At 36.6% G+C, this 13,976-nt stretch overlaps 1 protein-coding gene across 1 annotated transcript in view; it reads left to right on the forward strand.

Moving 5' to 3' along the window:
* The window catches only part of DPYD (dihydropyrimidine dehydrogenase), a 797,518-nt gene that overhangs the window by 508,742 nt on the left and 274,800 nt on the right, over nt 1–13,976 (forward strand). Inside the window, exon 15 of the mRNA XM_045547470.1 lies at nt 9,699–9,767. Within this exon, the coding sequence (XP_045403426.1) occupies nt 9,699–9,767 (69 nt within the window). The remainder of the gene's footprint in view (nt 1–9,698; nt 9,768–13,976) is intronic.

The raw sequence follows: 13,976 nt of genomic DNA on the forward strand, positions 1-13,976 counted from the left end.
AATGTCCCCCCTTTTCTTTGCTCTCAGTATATTCTGGTTATTAAACTATAATTATTTTCATATAAATTTACATGTGTCTCCTTTGTTATACCATATGCTCTGAGTCCACAGGGACCATTCCTCATTCATTAAGACAAAAGGAATAGGTGGAATAGACATATGATCAACAGAATCCAGAATGCATGTTATATTCAGGAGGCAAAGTAATTGTGTATGGTCAAAGCAAAAGTTGCATGATGGTCTTGTATAGTCTCTGAAAGAGCTGGATTTTATTCTAAAATTGGATTGGAAGCAGAAGTCTGTTATGAGGTTTGTCTCTTTAGAAGGATTTGTTAGATGACAGGCTAAAATCAGAGATGGGGCAACTAATAAGAAAGCTTCTACAGTAATCTAGGGGAGCATTCGTGAGGATCTTAATTAAGAATGTCATACTAAAGTGCCTGGAGCACTTATAAGAGATATTTGGGAAGTGGACTAGAGCACAACTTCTCAAACTTTCCTGCCTTTAGTAGCACCTCGTGGTCCTTGAAAAACTCTAATGCCTGGACCTCATTCCATACTAGGCAACTCAGAATTCTTGGAGTTATTTTTTTTAACTCTTTAAGTAATTTAAATGCTCACCCAAGGTTAAGAATCAGTGGACTAGAGGGTAGTACTTGCTGAATAATTGGATGTGGGTGATGATAGAGAGATGAAGAAAGGAAAACTCCTTCTAATTTTCTAACCTGGGACAAAAAAGGCAGAGCATAAACATATTCAGTGTGGAGAAATAAAGAAATTTGGGGTGGAGAAATTTAAGGTTGGTTTTTGGCAAATTGAATTTAGGTGCTATGCAGTTCTTGCACTTAGGAGGAAGATGCAGGTTGGAGGTATACACTCTGAATTTTCTACATGTAGATATTATTTGAAATCATTAAGAAAATGATGTCTAATGAATGTGTTTGAAGCAAGACTAAAAGAGGACTATGAGTGGATCTGAGCACATCAACATGTAAGAAGTGGGAGAAGCTAGGAAAACAACTATAACAAATAGGAAAAGTGGTATCTCCAAAGCTCAGGAAGAAGACAGTTTTAAGAAGCTGGAGGTGGTTAATAGTCTTAAATGCTGAAGAGAGTTCTAGTAAAGATCTGGGCGAAAAAGCATCTAATATATTTGGCAAGGTCACTGTTAACCTTGGGGAGATCAGTTTCTAAGCACATTGGGGGCAAAAACTAGATAAACATACATCAAGGAGTGATCAAAGGAGAGGGAAAATCAACAGTTACTATCGTTCCTGGAGTGGTCTACAGTGGTTGTTTTGTTGTTGTTTTGTTTTGTTGTTTGCTTGTTTTTCTATGTTGTGGAAAACATCTCTGATTTTTTATGGAAACTATGTGTATATTATTTAACTTTAAATATGACTTTTCTATGTTTGAAATAGTTATATAAACAAGACATTTATTGGTCCCCAAATAAACCAAAATTGATGAATTTTAAAATAATTTTAAAAGACAACTTGTAAGAATACTAGTCTCATTTATGACAATTAAGTAACCAATGAGCAGATAAAATTTGAAAAGCCTATGAGTTTCATTTTAAATGTCCTATAGTCAACGTGTACATTTCAGGAATATTGCACCAATCTCACTTTCAATATATTTGAACGATGGCATAAAGTACATTTAAAATTTGAATGTTGTAGAGTTAATTAATATTTAATAAACATATTTTCTTAGTTTAAACATCTTTGAAAATCAAATACCCCATGCTATTTTGCCTCATCAATATAATCCCAGTAGTGTTAGGAATGATTTTGTTAAATTGTTTGACAAAACCTAACTTGGCTACATGTAATTTACAGTTGTTCACCTTTGTCACTTGGCAGTTTTTTCCCTACTAAAAAATTTAGATTGTCTTGAAGCTGAATTGTTGACTGGATTTCCAATGTGGTTCACAGTACAGTTACAGAATACCAAAACAGTGTTGTCAATGTGTATTTTAAAGCATAGACTCTAAGTTAATGGGAATTTGACAAGACAGCCTGCTTGTAATCAATTGGAAATTTTATATTGCTCTTCACTTCAATGTTTACTGTGTAAACTTTATTGTAATTCAGTTTGAAAAGCTACTTAAAATCATTTTATTTCATAATGAAATAGAATTATAAAAACAAAAAAAAAACCTGACCATTAATTTTGATTCTTTAATTTAAAAGTTTCAAAGGATGACAGTGGAAGCAATTTAGCACTATTTTGTTTTTTCAGAATAAGCATCCATTCATTGTTTTTAACCGAGGTATTTTTCAGGAAGGAAAAATATGCAAAAATTGCTTCATAAATGATTACAGTTGGCATTTTATATGTTTTAACATTTTAATGTCTTACAGAAATTTTTAGATGTTTACATGGATATACATTTTCTTAAGTTGTATTCATTAGTCAAAATGAAAGTCAACCTTATGAAAAACTTCATTGTAAAGGTATTCTCTGCATAGCAGAATTCACTATAACAGTGGCCGTTCATGAAACACATCAAATTTTAATGACTGAAGCACCAAAAAGTATCTTTAAGATATTTCTCAACTCTAAGACAATCTGCAAAACCTGTATTTATGTTCAGCCATATAAAAGGGACTCTAATCTGTGTTCTAATTTTTTAAATCATCTTATCCTGTCACTTTTACTAGTTAATGTTATTTTTCAAAAAAATTATTAACACTGATTAAGTATATCCACATTTTTTGGCCTACTAATCGTATCATAACCCAGTAAATTTGCTTTCCCATTTTCTTAGAGACTATTTCATACTTTCATCTCTCCCTTATAATTCCAAACCTCTGTCCTATTCTCTTTACTTCTCAGCATGAGACCTCACCTCCTCTTCATAAGGAAAATTTAGACACCAGGAAAAATGATTTTACCTTTCCACACCAAATCTGGAAACCTAAGCGTATTCATAATCATGTTTTTCTTTCTCTACTCCTCCTTTCCATTCTAATAACTAGAAACAGTGCCTCTGTCCCTCTCAAAGGCCACTTTCTCTACTTGTGGTCTGGATTCATCATCACCTCTTGCCTCAAAAGTTTCTTTCGCTTTTTCAGATCATTTCTACTGGCCTAAAAACATACTCAAAGATGGTTCGTTAAAAAGAATCTCTTGAGTAGACCTCCCATGACCCTTTATGGGCTGCCTCATTTCTCTTTTTACTAGCCCAACAAAACCTTTAGAGAGATTTCTGTTTTGCTTTCTCTCTACTTCTTCATATTCTATTCCCTGAATCCCATTCCAGTCTGACGTCTGTTCCTGCTGCTTCACTGAAACCCCTCTTGTAAAGGTTGCCAGTGGTTTCTGTATTGTCACATCTAGTGGACAGTTCTCTGTTCTGTTACATAAACTCACAGAAGCGCTCATCGCAGTTGATTGCTCTTTACTTTTGGGAACCCTTCCTTCCCTCGGCATGACACCAAATTCCTTTGTATTACCAGGGCAGTCCTGAACCCTTTGTTTTGCTCTAGCTTATTCCCTTCCTTTTGTGAATTCACCTAGCATGCTGACTCAAATGCCACTATCTGTTGAAGTCTCTAACATTTTCACCTTTGTCTTTAACCTCTTTAGTGAATTCTGGACTTGTATATCCAGTGGCACAACTGATGTCTTCACTAACAGTATACTTGGACGTTTTATATGTAATATATTAAAATTGGACCTCTTAATATTCCCCCACTACTTTCTTCGCTAGACATCGTTCTATCTCAGTAAATTGTCTACATTCCAAAGTTCAGTAGTTCAAGCCAATAATCCAGGGATAATTTTTAATTTATACTTTACTCTATGCTCCTCTGAATCTAACCGTTCACCAGTCCTGTGGGTTCTAGATCAGAACTATCGGTTTCTCTGCATCTCCATGGATATTATGCAAGCCACGTTATTTCAACATAACTGGACTCCTTGCTTTCACCCTACCCCCTTATTCCATTCCCTATAAAGTAGTTAGAAGCACTTCTTGAAAATGTAAGTGAGACCATTTCATCATCCTCCTTTAAACCTTTCAGTAGCCTCCTGTTACACATACAATAAAACCCAAAGCCCTATAGGGTTCACAGGTCCCAGAGATATGGCTATTGCCTGTTCCTCTCATTACTTCTCATTTTATTCTTGTCCTGTCTCCAACCACACAGGCCTTCTTTCTTTCTTGAACATATCATGCCCACTTCCACCTCAAAGTCTTTGCACATGCAGTTACCTCTACCCATAATGCCATCTTGCATTCACTTCCCCATTCCATTCTTCAATATGAGGTGCCTTTTTATCTCTCACCTCAGTCAGCTCTGAGAGCCTTTTACTGACCATCGATCTGATAGGGCTCTATGTACCCCAGTGATTCTGTGTCATGCTCTCTCTCCCCTGTTACTGCCTAATGATAATAATCTTGACCTAGAAATTGCCCTATTAATGTATTTTTTTTACTTGTATGACTGTTTTACTCTCTAAAATGTAACCTGTAGGAAGGCAGGGACTTTTCCTGTTGTGTTTATCACTCTGAGTTAGAACAGTTACTGAAGCATAGTAGATGCTCAGCAAATATTGGTTGAAGTTTGCATGAATAAAGACTCTTAAGTCAATATCTTAAGTTCCTTTTTTGTGTGCCATTTAGTGCCCACCACAGCAGGTGCTCAAATTTGCTATTAATTGATAAACTGACATTGTTTGAATCTCCCACCAGATCGTGTACCATAAAATGTAGGATAGGGGCAGAGAAAATTCAACTACTATGTAGCATCTGGCTTTTACGTATCACCTCATTCAATAATGTTTTAAAATATGAGCCATAAAAAAATGGAGCAATAGGCTGGGCGCGGTGGCTCACGCCTGTAATCCTAGCACTCTGGGAGGCCGAGGCGGGTAGATCGCTTGAGGTCAGGAGTTCGAGACCAGCCTGAGCAAGAGTGAGACCCTGTCTCTACTAAAAATAGAAAGAAATTATCTGGCCAACTAAAACTATATATATATAGAAAAAATTAGCCAGGCATGGTGGCACATGCCTGTAGTCCCAGCTACTCAGGAGGCTGAGGCAGGAGGATTGCTTGAGCCCAGGAGTTTGAGGTTGCTGTGAGCTGGGCTGATGCCACGGCACTCACTCTAGCCTGGGCAACAGAGCAAGACTCTGTCTCAAAAAAAACAAAAAATGGAGCACTAGAAATGGCATAAATTAAGTGAAATATTGATATAGAGAAAGGTTACTTTGATTTAAAAATATGTTTCATTGGGTATTCATTTCTAGTAACATTACATGATGGTTCACAATATAAAATATCCATCAATTCTCTTTATTCACAGGAAAAAAAAAAAAACCTTTCCCCTCCTGCTTGATTAAAAACAGAGTACAGCAAAACACTGAAGGGTCTTCTAATCATCAAAGAAAGATTAAATTATGCCCAGTGTCCTTTTAGTGTTAATGTCTTTCTGCCTGACTCTTTGAAAAAATCACACTCTCTTTTAATAAAAATTAAAATGATTTTGGGGTCATCTTTATTCCTCTGAAATAGTATGCCATAGTATATTTTCACAAACCATCCTTTGGTTTTAGATAAGGATATTTAGAATGCTTAGACCATTTAACATTTTTTAAATGTTGTAGAAAGTTAAATTTAGTTAACTTATAAAATTGGTTAGAAAGTTACTTCAAAAGTGATATTTTTAATTTTGTATGTAGTAATTCTTAAGACTCTTAAGTGATAGAAACCAGAGTATAACTTGAATTCTCTTAAGACAAAAAGTTAGTATTTATTAGTTAAAATGTACAGACATGTTAATGAGGCACCTGGCCTTAAAAGTGGCTGCAAGGTGAATTCTCTCTCACTGTCTTGCATCTCCACTTTCCTCTGCCTCTGCTTTAGTTTCACCTAGTGTAGCTAGCTTTGGGATAAGGAGGTGGTTAAGTAAGCAGTCAGTGGTCTCTAGCAGTTCTGGGCACATTTCATTCCAGTTTAGGGACCAAAGAGAAAAAGCGCTTTTATTTTCCAGCTTCAGTGAAGGACTTTGATGGGAATTGCATAACCAATCCCTATGATTAGCCCAGTGGGGGGTACTTTCTCATCTTTGGGGGCAAGAAGGTAAGAGTCTGCTTTCAGAAGATGGGTAAAGGAGAACAAAGTAGTCCTTAGTTGCTCAGAGGATACAATTGCAACCTACCTCTGCTTAACATAATGTATCCCTCCCACCTGTGGGTACTCCTGTCCAATCAGAGGCCACCCAGTCATATCCAGCCACTGCATCCACAAGCATTTGATGGCATGGATTCTTCAATGTCCTGGACGATTCTCTGGATGATATTTCTTTCCCTTGTTCAAGCCCAATTGTAGTGCCACATGATTCTCAGCAACCTATAGGGTAAATGATGATTTTAACCAACCCTGGCACAATCAATATAAATTTGAAGCAAAAACAGCTTTATCAAAATTAAAATTGCCATTTAGAAAAGAGGAACAGTGTTAGTCCTTATGTGAGATCATATATCATATCCTGCTGTCAGTGCTAGTAAGCCTTGCGTCCCAAGCAGGGCAGTGCATTCCTTTGGTCAGCCCATCTGCCTAGCTGGAGCCGGCCCACCGAAAGGACCCTCCATGGCACTCTGAGAGGGGCGTTGGCGAAGAGGATGACATGTGGCTGTACTGATTGAGCAGCCACTTTATATTTGTACGAGGATGTGAATTCGGGGGTTATTTCGTCATGCTTGGAGGTGTCGTGCTTTTTTGTGGTTGTTTTGTTCTTATTATCTTATTTCATTTTAAGTAATAAAATTTTCTAAAAATCCTGTCTATTGCTTGTCAGCTTCACTACTGGGGAACTAGTATTTAATGGCTAAAATCTTTTTTTCCGATCTGTATCCCTATATCTGACTCTGCCCTTGAAGTTCTAGAAACAAGCCTCAGGGCTCTGCCCATTCCCTAAATCCTTAGATTTGCGGGCTTTTTTTTTTTTTTTTTTTAATTTGTTTTTTACTTGACCTCTGCTTTGAGGCCACTGAAGACAATAGGAAACTGTCACCTGCCCCCAGGCTTCCTCCCAGTGGATTTTTTGCTTTCAAATGGGGTCCTTGATATATATATATATATATATATATATATATATATATATTTTTTTTTTTTTTTTTTTTTTTTAATGCAAGGGATACCTACACCTAGAGGTATTAGGTCTGGTCCTAGAAGATCTGTTGTCCCTTTGATACTCCTCTCTGGTCCTTTTGAGTGGAGGGGGAGCATTCTGGAGCTCTTAGATCACTTGGAAAAGGCAGAAAGAGCGTCTCTAACTGAAGCAGCTTGATTACACTGGTGACCCTTTTCTGCTTGCAAATGAATGTTGGAATATGACCTTTCACTTCTTTTGGCCCTTAGAGGAAAGGCCATGGAACAAATATTCTTACATTTTTCTCCCAAATACTCAAAAGCTGCAACCTCACTAGACACAAAAGTTGAGTCCTAAACTCAACCGACAATAATTAGGCATGTTTAATTTTCTTCCTCTAATTCACATCTACTTTTAGTTTCTTCTCTTTGTTCCTCTCTCTTAGGAATCTATCCAAATCTGTTGTTTCTCTTGGCTTCTGAATTTCTGATCATTTTTCTACCTTTACCTGACTTATGTTCTGTGATTTTCTCAGTGACTCAGATTCAGACTCTCAGTTCTTTTGATTCCTCTTTTTTAAATGCTCCCTCTCCTTGACCAGTCCTGTGTATTCAAGACATTTGATCCAAGAGCCACACCTGCATCAGTCCTAATCACTTTTCAGTCCAACTCATAAAATCATTTGCCAGGAATTTGCATCAATTGTTCGTTTTTCCCTTTTCCAACCCATGATAATCATTTCTTCTTAATCTTCTTAAAAAGATAAAAGCAACTTCCTGCTCCTAAACCCCTTGTGACATCTATTCATTCAGTCCTTGCTATGTGCTAAACACCGTGCTAGGTATTGCAAGGTAAAGTGATGAATGATGCAGAACAGTCCCAGCTCCCGTGGAGTTTATGATCTATCAGGAGAAAGAAATTAACCCCACATTAAAGACAGGCTTCTCTCCCTGGTTTTCAGAACTCTTTCTGATAGGCTCACAATTTTTATCTGATTTTCACAGCATATCTTTGTTTTTTTCCTTCAAATAAATAAAAAGGCTGTATGTGGTTAGAGCACACTGGCTTTTAGTGGACTCTATCTACCACTAGAGTCTGTGACTCTAGACTTGACACAAACTCTTTGTGTCTCCATCTTGTAGTCTTGAAATAGTAATGATAAAAAGTAATTACTGACATGTATTGTTTACTTACTTTTAGCCAGCAAAACCTTGTGATTATGCACACAGATTCTCAGTCCCATTGCCTGGATCTGAATCCTGGCTCTACTCCTTATTAGCTATCTGACCTTTATGTCTCAGTGTGTGGGTGTCGTCCGTAGAATGGGAAGAGTAATATTCAGAACGTAAAAACCCTTAAAACAGTGCCTAGGACATCATAAGAGCTATATAATTCTTAGCAATTTCTATTATTACTTTTTTTTATTATTTCAGAGTATTACAGGGGTACAAATATTTTGTTTACATAAACTGCTTTTGTACAGTTTGAGTCAAAGTTATGTGTGCCCATCACCCAGATAGTGTACCTTGTACCCATTAGGTGTGAATTTACTCATTCCCTCCTGCCACCTCCCACCTGCTTGATTTCCGATGAGTTTTATTTCCATATGTGCACATAAGTGTTGTTCGATTAATTCCAATTTAATGGTGAGTACATGTGGTGTTTGTTTTTCCATTCTTGTGGTTCTTCATTTAGAAGAATGGTCTCCAGTTCCAGCCAGGTTAATACGAGGTATTAGTTCACCATTCTTTTTATGGCTCAGTAGTACTCCATGGTATACATATACCACATTTTATTAATCCACTTATGTATTGATGGGCACTTGGGTTGTTTCCACAACTTTGCAATTGTGAATTGTGCTGCTATAAACATTCGTGTTATTATTACTTTTCTAAGTAAGCCATACTAAATTTACATTTTACTAATCAGGAAACTAAGTACCTTGCTCAGGGCCACACATAAGTGGTAGAGTCAGTGTTCTAACCTGGAGTCTGGCTTCAGAACACATTCTAGTAACTACTACTCTATATAACCCCCATTATAGAATTTCTGTAAGACTGTAATTAAATCAATATTTAATAAAATTTAAAACTATAATGCATTATGAATAAAGTATCATGCACACTATAATAAGTTATGATTGAAGGAAACGTTATGTTTTTTCTTTTCCATCACTTGAAACCTTTTAGCTATACCAGTAATTAGTAAACATTTCTATGGATTTACATAATTTAGACAACCCCTTCATGCACACAGATTTATGTAATTCCCATTGCCATTTTTAGAGCAAGGCAAGGTCAGTATTCTCTCCATTTTCAAAACAGAATGCTGAGGATCAGAAAAATTAAGTAACTTGCTCAAGTGTTCACAGATAGTGAGTAAGAAAGTCTCTAACAAGTCTGTAGCCCCAAATGTCATCCTGTGATTCACTATAATGCCCTGCTGTTTTCTAATGATTGATTTTTCAGCAGATTAAAAACTAATTTTTATCATATAGCTTGCAATTATAAATGCATATAAGTAAATATTAATACATCTTTGTGTACAACAGTGTAATGGCTTGAACTTATATTCTCTCCTTTTTCTTTGTAAAGATTCTGATTGCTAGCATCATGTGCAGTTACAACAAAAATGACTGGATGGAACTCTCCAAAATGGCTGAGGTAATGATTTCTTTAGTATATATTTATTTTATTTATTCTCTCCTATTTTTATTAGTTTTAAATAAAGAGCTGCCATGAAAAATAATACAGTAGAGGTAAAATTGAATTGAAAATGTAACTTAAAACATTTCTATTATAATTTGTTTACCCTGTATTTTCATTAAAATGATGGAAATGTAAGTTTAAAAGGAATCTATTCTATAAAAGCGGTCCCTTGGATTTCACACACTACCTAGAAAATCCTTTATTCTCTGAATCCATACAGTCTTTATTTGCATATTAAGCAAACTGTATATTATGATGGATGCCATGATAAAATTTAATTCTACCTTTGAGAGTCTAACTTGATCTTACCTTGCCTTTAGGCAAACTAGTTTGACAGTAAGAGAAGAAATTTTGAATATAAAAGTCTTGAATATTTAAAGTATAAAAGGTTCATTTAATACTATTCTAGTATGAATACAGACATGCATAAAATAGTAGGACAGAATGCTCCTGAATGGAACACTAGTCAGCAGGTTTTCTATAATATAAATTGAATCCTGCACAAATGCAAACAACTAACTATGTGCCTCAAATTTGTGTTTCAAATAACAAAATACATACTTAAAATTATACACTTATGTCCATCATGCTGTCATGGAAAATAGTCTAGGCGGTCTTAGCTGAGGTTTCTTGAAAACTTCTCAGTAATATAGAACACTAAATCTAAAAATACTTATGAAGTAATTGACTCTACATTATAAAATATTATAAATCTCTCTACAGTGTTAAAAAATATTGATTGTACATTTTATTTGGATATTTTAAAACTGTGAGGGGAAAAATTACTTCTGGGACTTAGGGGGGTGAAATTAAACATGATCAGTAATTGGCCTTGTGATCTTCTGTGCTGGGTCCATTTTATACATGTATTTACCTAATTGACCATGAAATCTTCCACAGAGCCTGTGCTTGGCGTGAGCTTTGCCAATTTTAAGCTGACTATGATGAATGACTTTATCACGCTGCTTGCTTCTCTGCCTTTCTGTAAGAATAAAATACTTTAAGAAATTATTTTTTTCAGTACTGGACATTAATTTTTAAATAGGTAAATTTACTTTTAAAAAGTCAAAAGCCCAACTTGGAAACATGGCAAGACTCCGTATCCACAAAAATAAGAAAAAAATTTACCAGACATGGTGGTGCGCACCTGCAGTCCCAGCCACCCCAGAGGCTAAGACAGGAGGAGGATGGCTTGAGCCCAGGAGCTTGAGGTTACTGTGAGCTAAGATGATGCCAGTGCACTCTAGCCCAAGCAACAGAGCAAGACCTTGTCTCGAAATAAAAAGTCAAAAGCCTTTAATTATAAACAGACTGGCAACTTAGATGTTTTTCACATTTCATATCTTTAATTGAGTTTTATTTAATATCACCTTCTAATTACTAGATAGCAAAAAATGAAAGAAAGGAAGGAAAGAAGAAAAAAGAAAGGGAGAAAAAATGTATGCCTTCCATTCAGTCAGTCTGTGAAATTTCTCCACAGGAGACCAATCTACATAGCAAGAAGGTCAATCTGTAGAGGGTATCAATTAAAAAATAAAAATCTTCACTATAATCTTGAATCTGCACTAGCCCAGGTGTGTCCCACGAAGGGACTATCCCCAGGCCTTCGCATCTTGGAGGGCAGCAGTAAGCCCCTGCCTCCATCACAACTGGTAGGGTAGGTACCCAGTAACAGTTTTTAGAAGCAGTATTGGTTTTTGATTTTATGAACACATGATTCATAACAGATTAAAGCAGATTTTCTTACAATAGAAGAGCCCACATTTAAAGTAACCAACAACCTGGAAGTGGTGGCTCATGCCTGTAATCCCAGCACCTTGGGCCACCAAGGCTGGGGGATCATTTGAACATTGGAGTTGAGACTAGCCTGGGCAACAGATCCCTTCTCCACAGAAAGTTAAAAAAAAAAGAAAGAAAGAAAGAGAGAGAGAGAGAGAGAGAGGAAGAGAAAGAAAGAAAGAAAGAAAGAAAGAAAGAAAGAAAGAAAGAAAGAAAGAAAGAAAGAAAGAAAGAAAGAAAGAAAGAAAGAAAGAAAGAAAGAAAGAAAGAAAGAAGGAAGGAAGGAAAGAGAGAAAGAGCGAAAGAAAGAGAAAAGAAAGAGAGAGAGAGAGAGAGAGAAAGAAAGAAAGAAAGAAAGAAAGAAAGAAAGAAAGAAAGAAAGGAAGGAAGGAAGGAAGGAAGGAAGAAAGGAAGAAAGGAAGAAAGAAAGAAAGAAAGAAAAAATGAAACAAACCAACAAAAACTTATTCATGCCAAAATTACTATGCCACTTGAAAGTACATTTCTTTGGGGTCGGTGATCGGGATGCAAAACATCAGAGACATCACACTAGCATGCCAACTGTTTTAAGTTGAGCTAATGACTTGATGTGATGTTATATACTATCCTTTAAGTTTATGAAGTTCTTCTCCTTATGGTAGATTAATTCTTGAATTACACAATAGAAAGTTGAGGAAACCTGCTATCAGCTTTTTACTACTATATCTGAAAGCAGGAATGATACATTTAGAACAGCAGGACAATTACAGCTCTACAAACACATAAAAAAAATAAAGACTGAGAAACTCTGTTAGAAATACAATTTTCACAAGGAGGGGGTCATTATTTTTTGTTTGTTTCACCAGAACCTATCACATTATTTTACTATTTTGAGTAAACATTTAAGACAGTGAGTAGTTAAAAAAAATAAACCTGGGTACATTCATTAAAATATAGTAAATTCAAAATACTGTTTGTAAAAGTTAATGTATGTCCAGTCTATCTTCTTTATCAAACACACTGAACCAAACCTTCCTTTTTACTCTAACCTTAGAATTCACATGCTTATGATGTCTTCTTATCCATTCTTCAACCTAGTTTGAGTTTGTCATGTTTTTTTTGAGCACCATAAAAAGATGCAACCTCCAGAAAAGTTTCTCCAGTTCGATGTCAAATCAGTAGCATTGTTAGGCTCTGTCAAATTTTCTTGGTCCAGGTGTCTGACCACAGGCTCTCCTACTTTTCTGGAACATTGATAACCTATTCCAATTCCATGCAAAAGAAGGTTTATGAAGTGCCTACTATGTGTAAAGTCCTCGGGCAGCCAAAACAAAGGTGAATAAGATATAGCAACCAGGTATATACCAAACAGAGACATTACTGAAGGCTCATAATATTAGGTCTTAAAAAGATCTTGAATCCATTTCTTTCTTAATGTGTATTAGCCTAGAAAACAGAGCCTGAGTCAAAGTTAATGTTAGAAGCTTTATTGAAAGATACAATCTCAGAGCAGTAAGGAGTGGGGAAAAAAGAAAGATGAGAGAGGAGAAAAAGGAAAATAAGTATTAGAATGGTACATTACAGAGCTGGCCACAATTTCACAAGGAAATAGAGCCATTTGCTCAGTCATGTCGGCTGGAAGTGGCGTGTCATCCCACTTCATGGTGGAATCATCTTGCCTCACAGCAGCTTAGAGAAGAGGAAGGGGGAGAAATGTATCTGCTGGCTCCTTCCCTCTCCTGTCTCTCATTGGCCAAATTTCACACCACAGAGCTCTACTTTCCTCTGCACTTTTGCATTGTGTGCCTTCCTTCCTCTGGGCAGCTGCTTGGGAAGCCATATGCCACACCACATGGTGTGATGCTTCATCTAAACCCAGGATTGTAGGGAAAGGACTGAACCTCTTGGTCAGGCACGGGCACTGGAGCTCCTGGAGCTCCCACTTTGACAGGGACATTGGAGGCTTCGCCCTAGCCCAGCTCTCATCTTGATGGAGTCCATGAGAGTTGACATTTACTATAGGAGATGTGAGGATAGCAACAGGGATTGGGGCTCCCCTTTGAGCTGGTTGCAAAAGTCTGGGTGACGCGTAAGGCCATCAAATTTGAATAAGTGTAAAATTGAATGTGGCCCGATATGCATCATTACCACCCTAATCCAAGTTTATCTACAGTAGCTCCACTGATCTTCTTGCTCTCAATCAACCCAAATTCTTTCCATTTTTCCTAAATTCAAAACCCTTAACATGACTGTTAAGTACTGTAAGGTTTGGCCCCTGCCTGCCTCCCCAGTGTCATCATGGGTTTATTCTCTGCATTCCAGCTCCCACTGCCTTCTTTTACTCCTCTGCCACATTTCCAGCTCAGAGCCTTTGCCATTCCCTGAGCCTGGAATATTCTCTCTTCC

The sequence above is a fragment of the Lemur catta genome, chromosome 3 (genome assembly GCF_020740605.2).
Source record: "Lemur catta isolate mLemCat1 chromosome 3, mLemCat1.pri, whole genome shotgun sequence".
NCBI lineage: Eukaryota > Metazoa > Chordata > Mammalia > Primates > Lemuridae > Lemur > Lemur catta.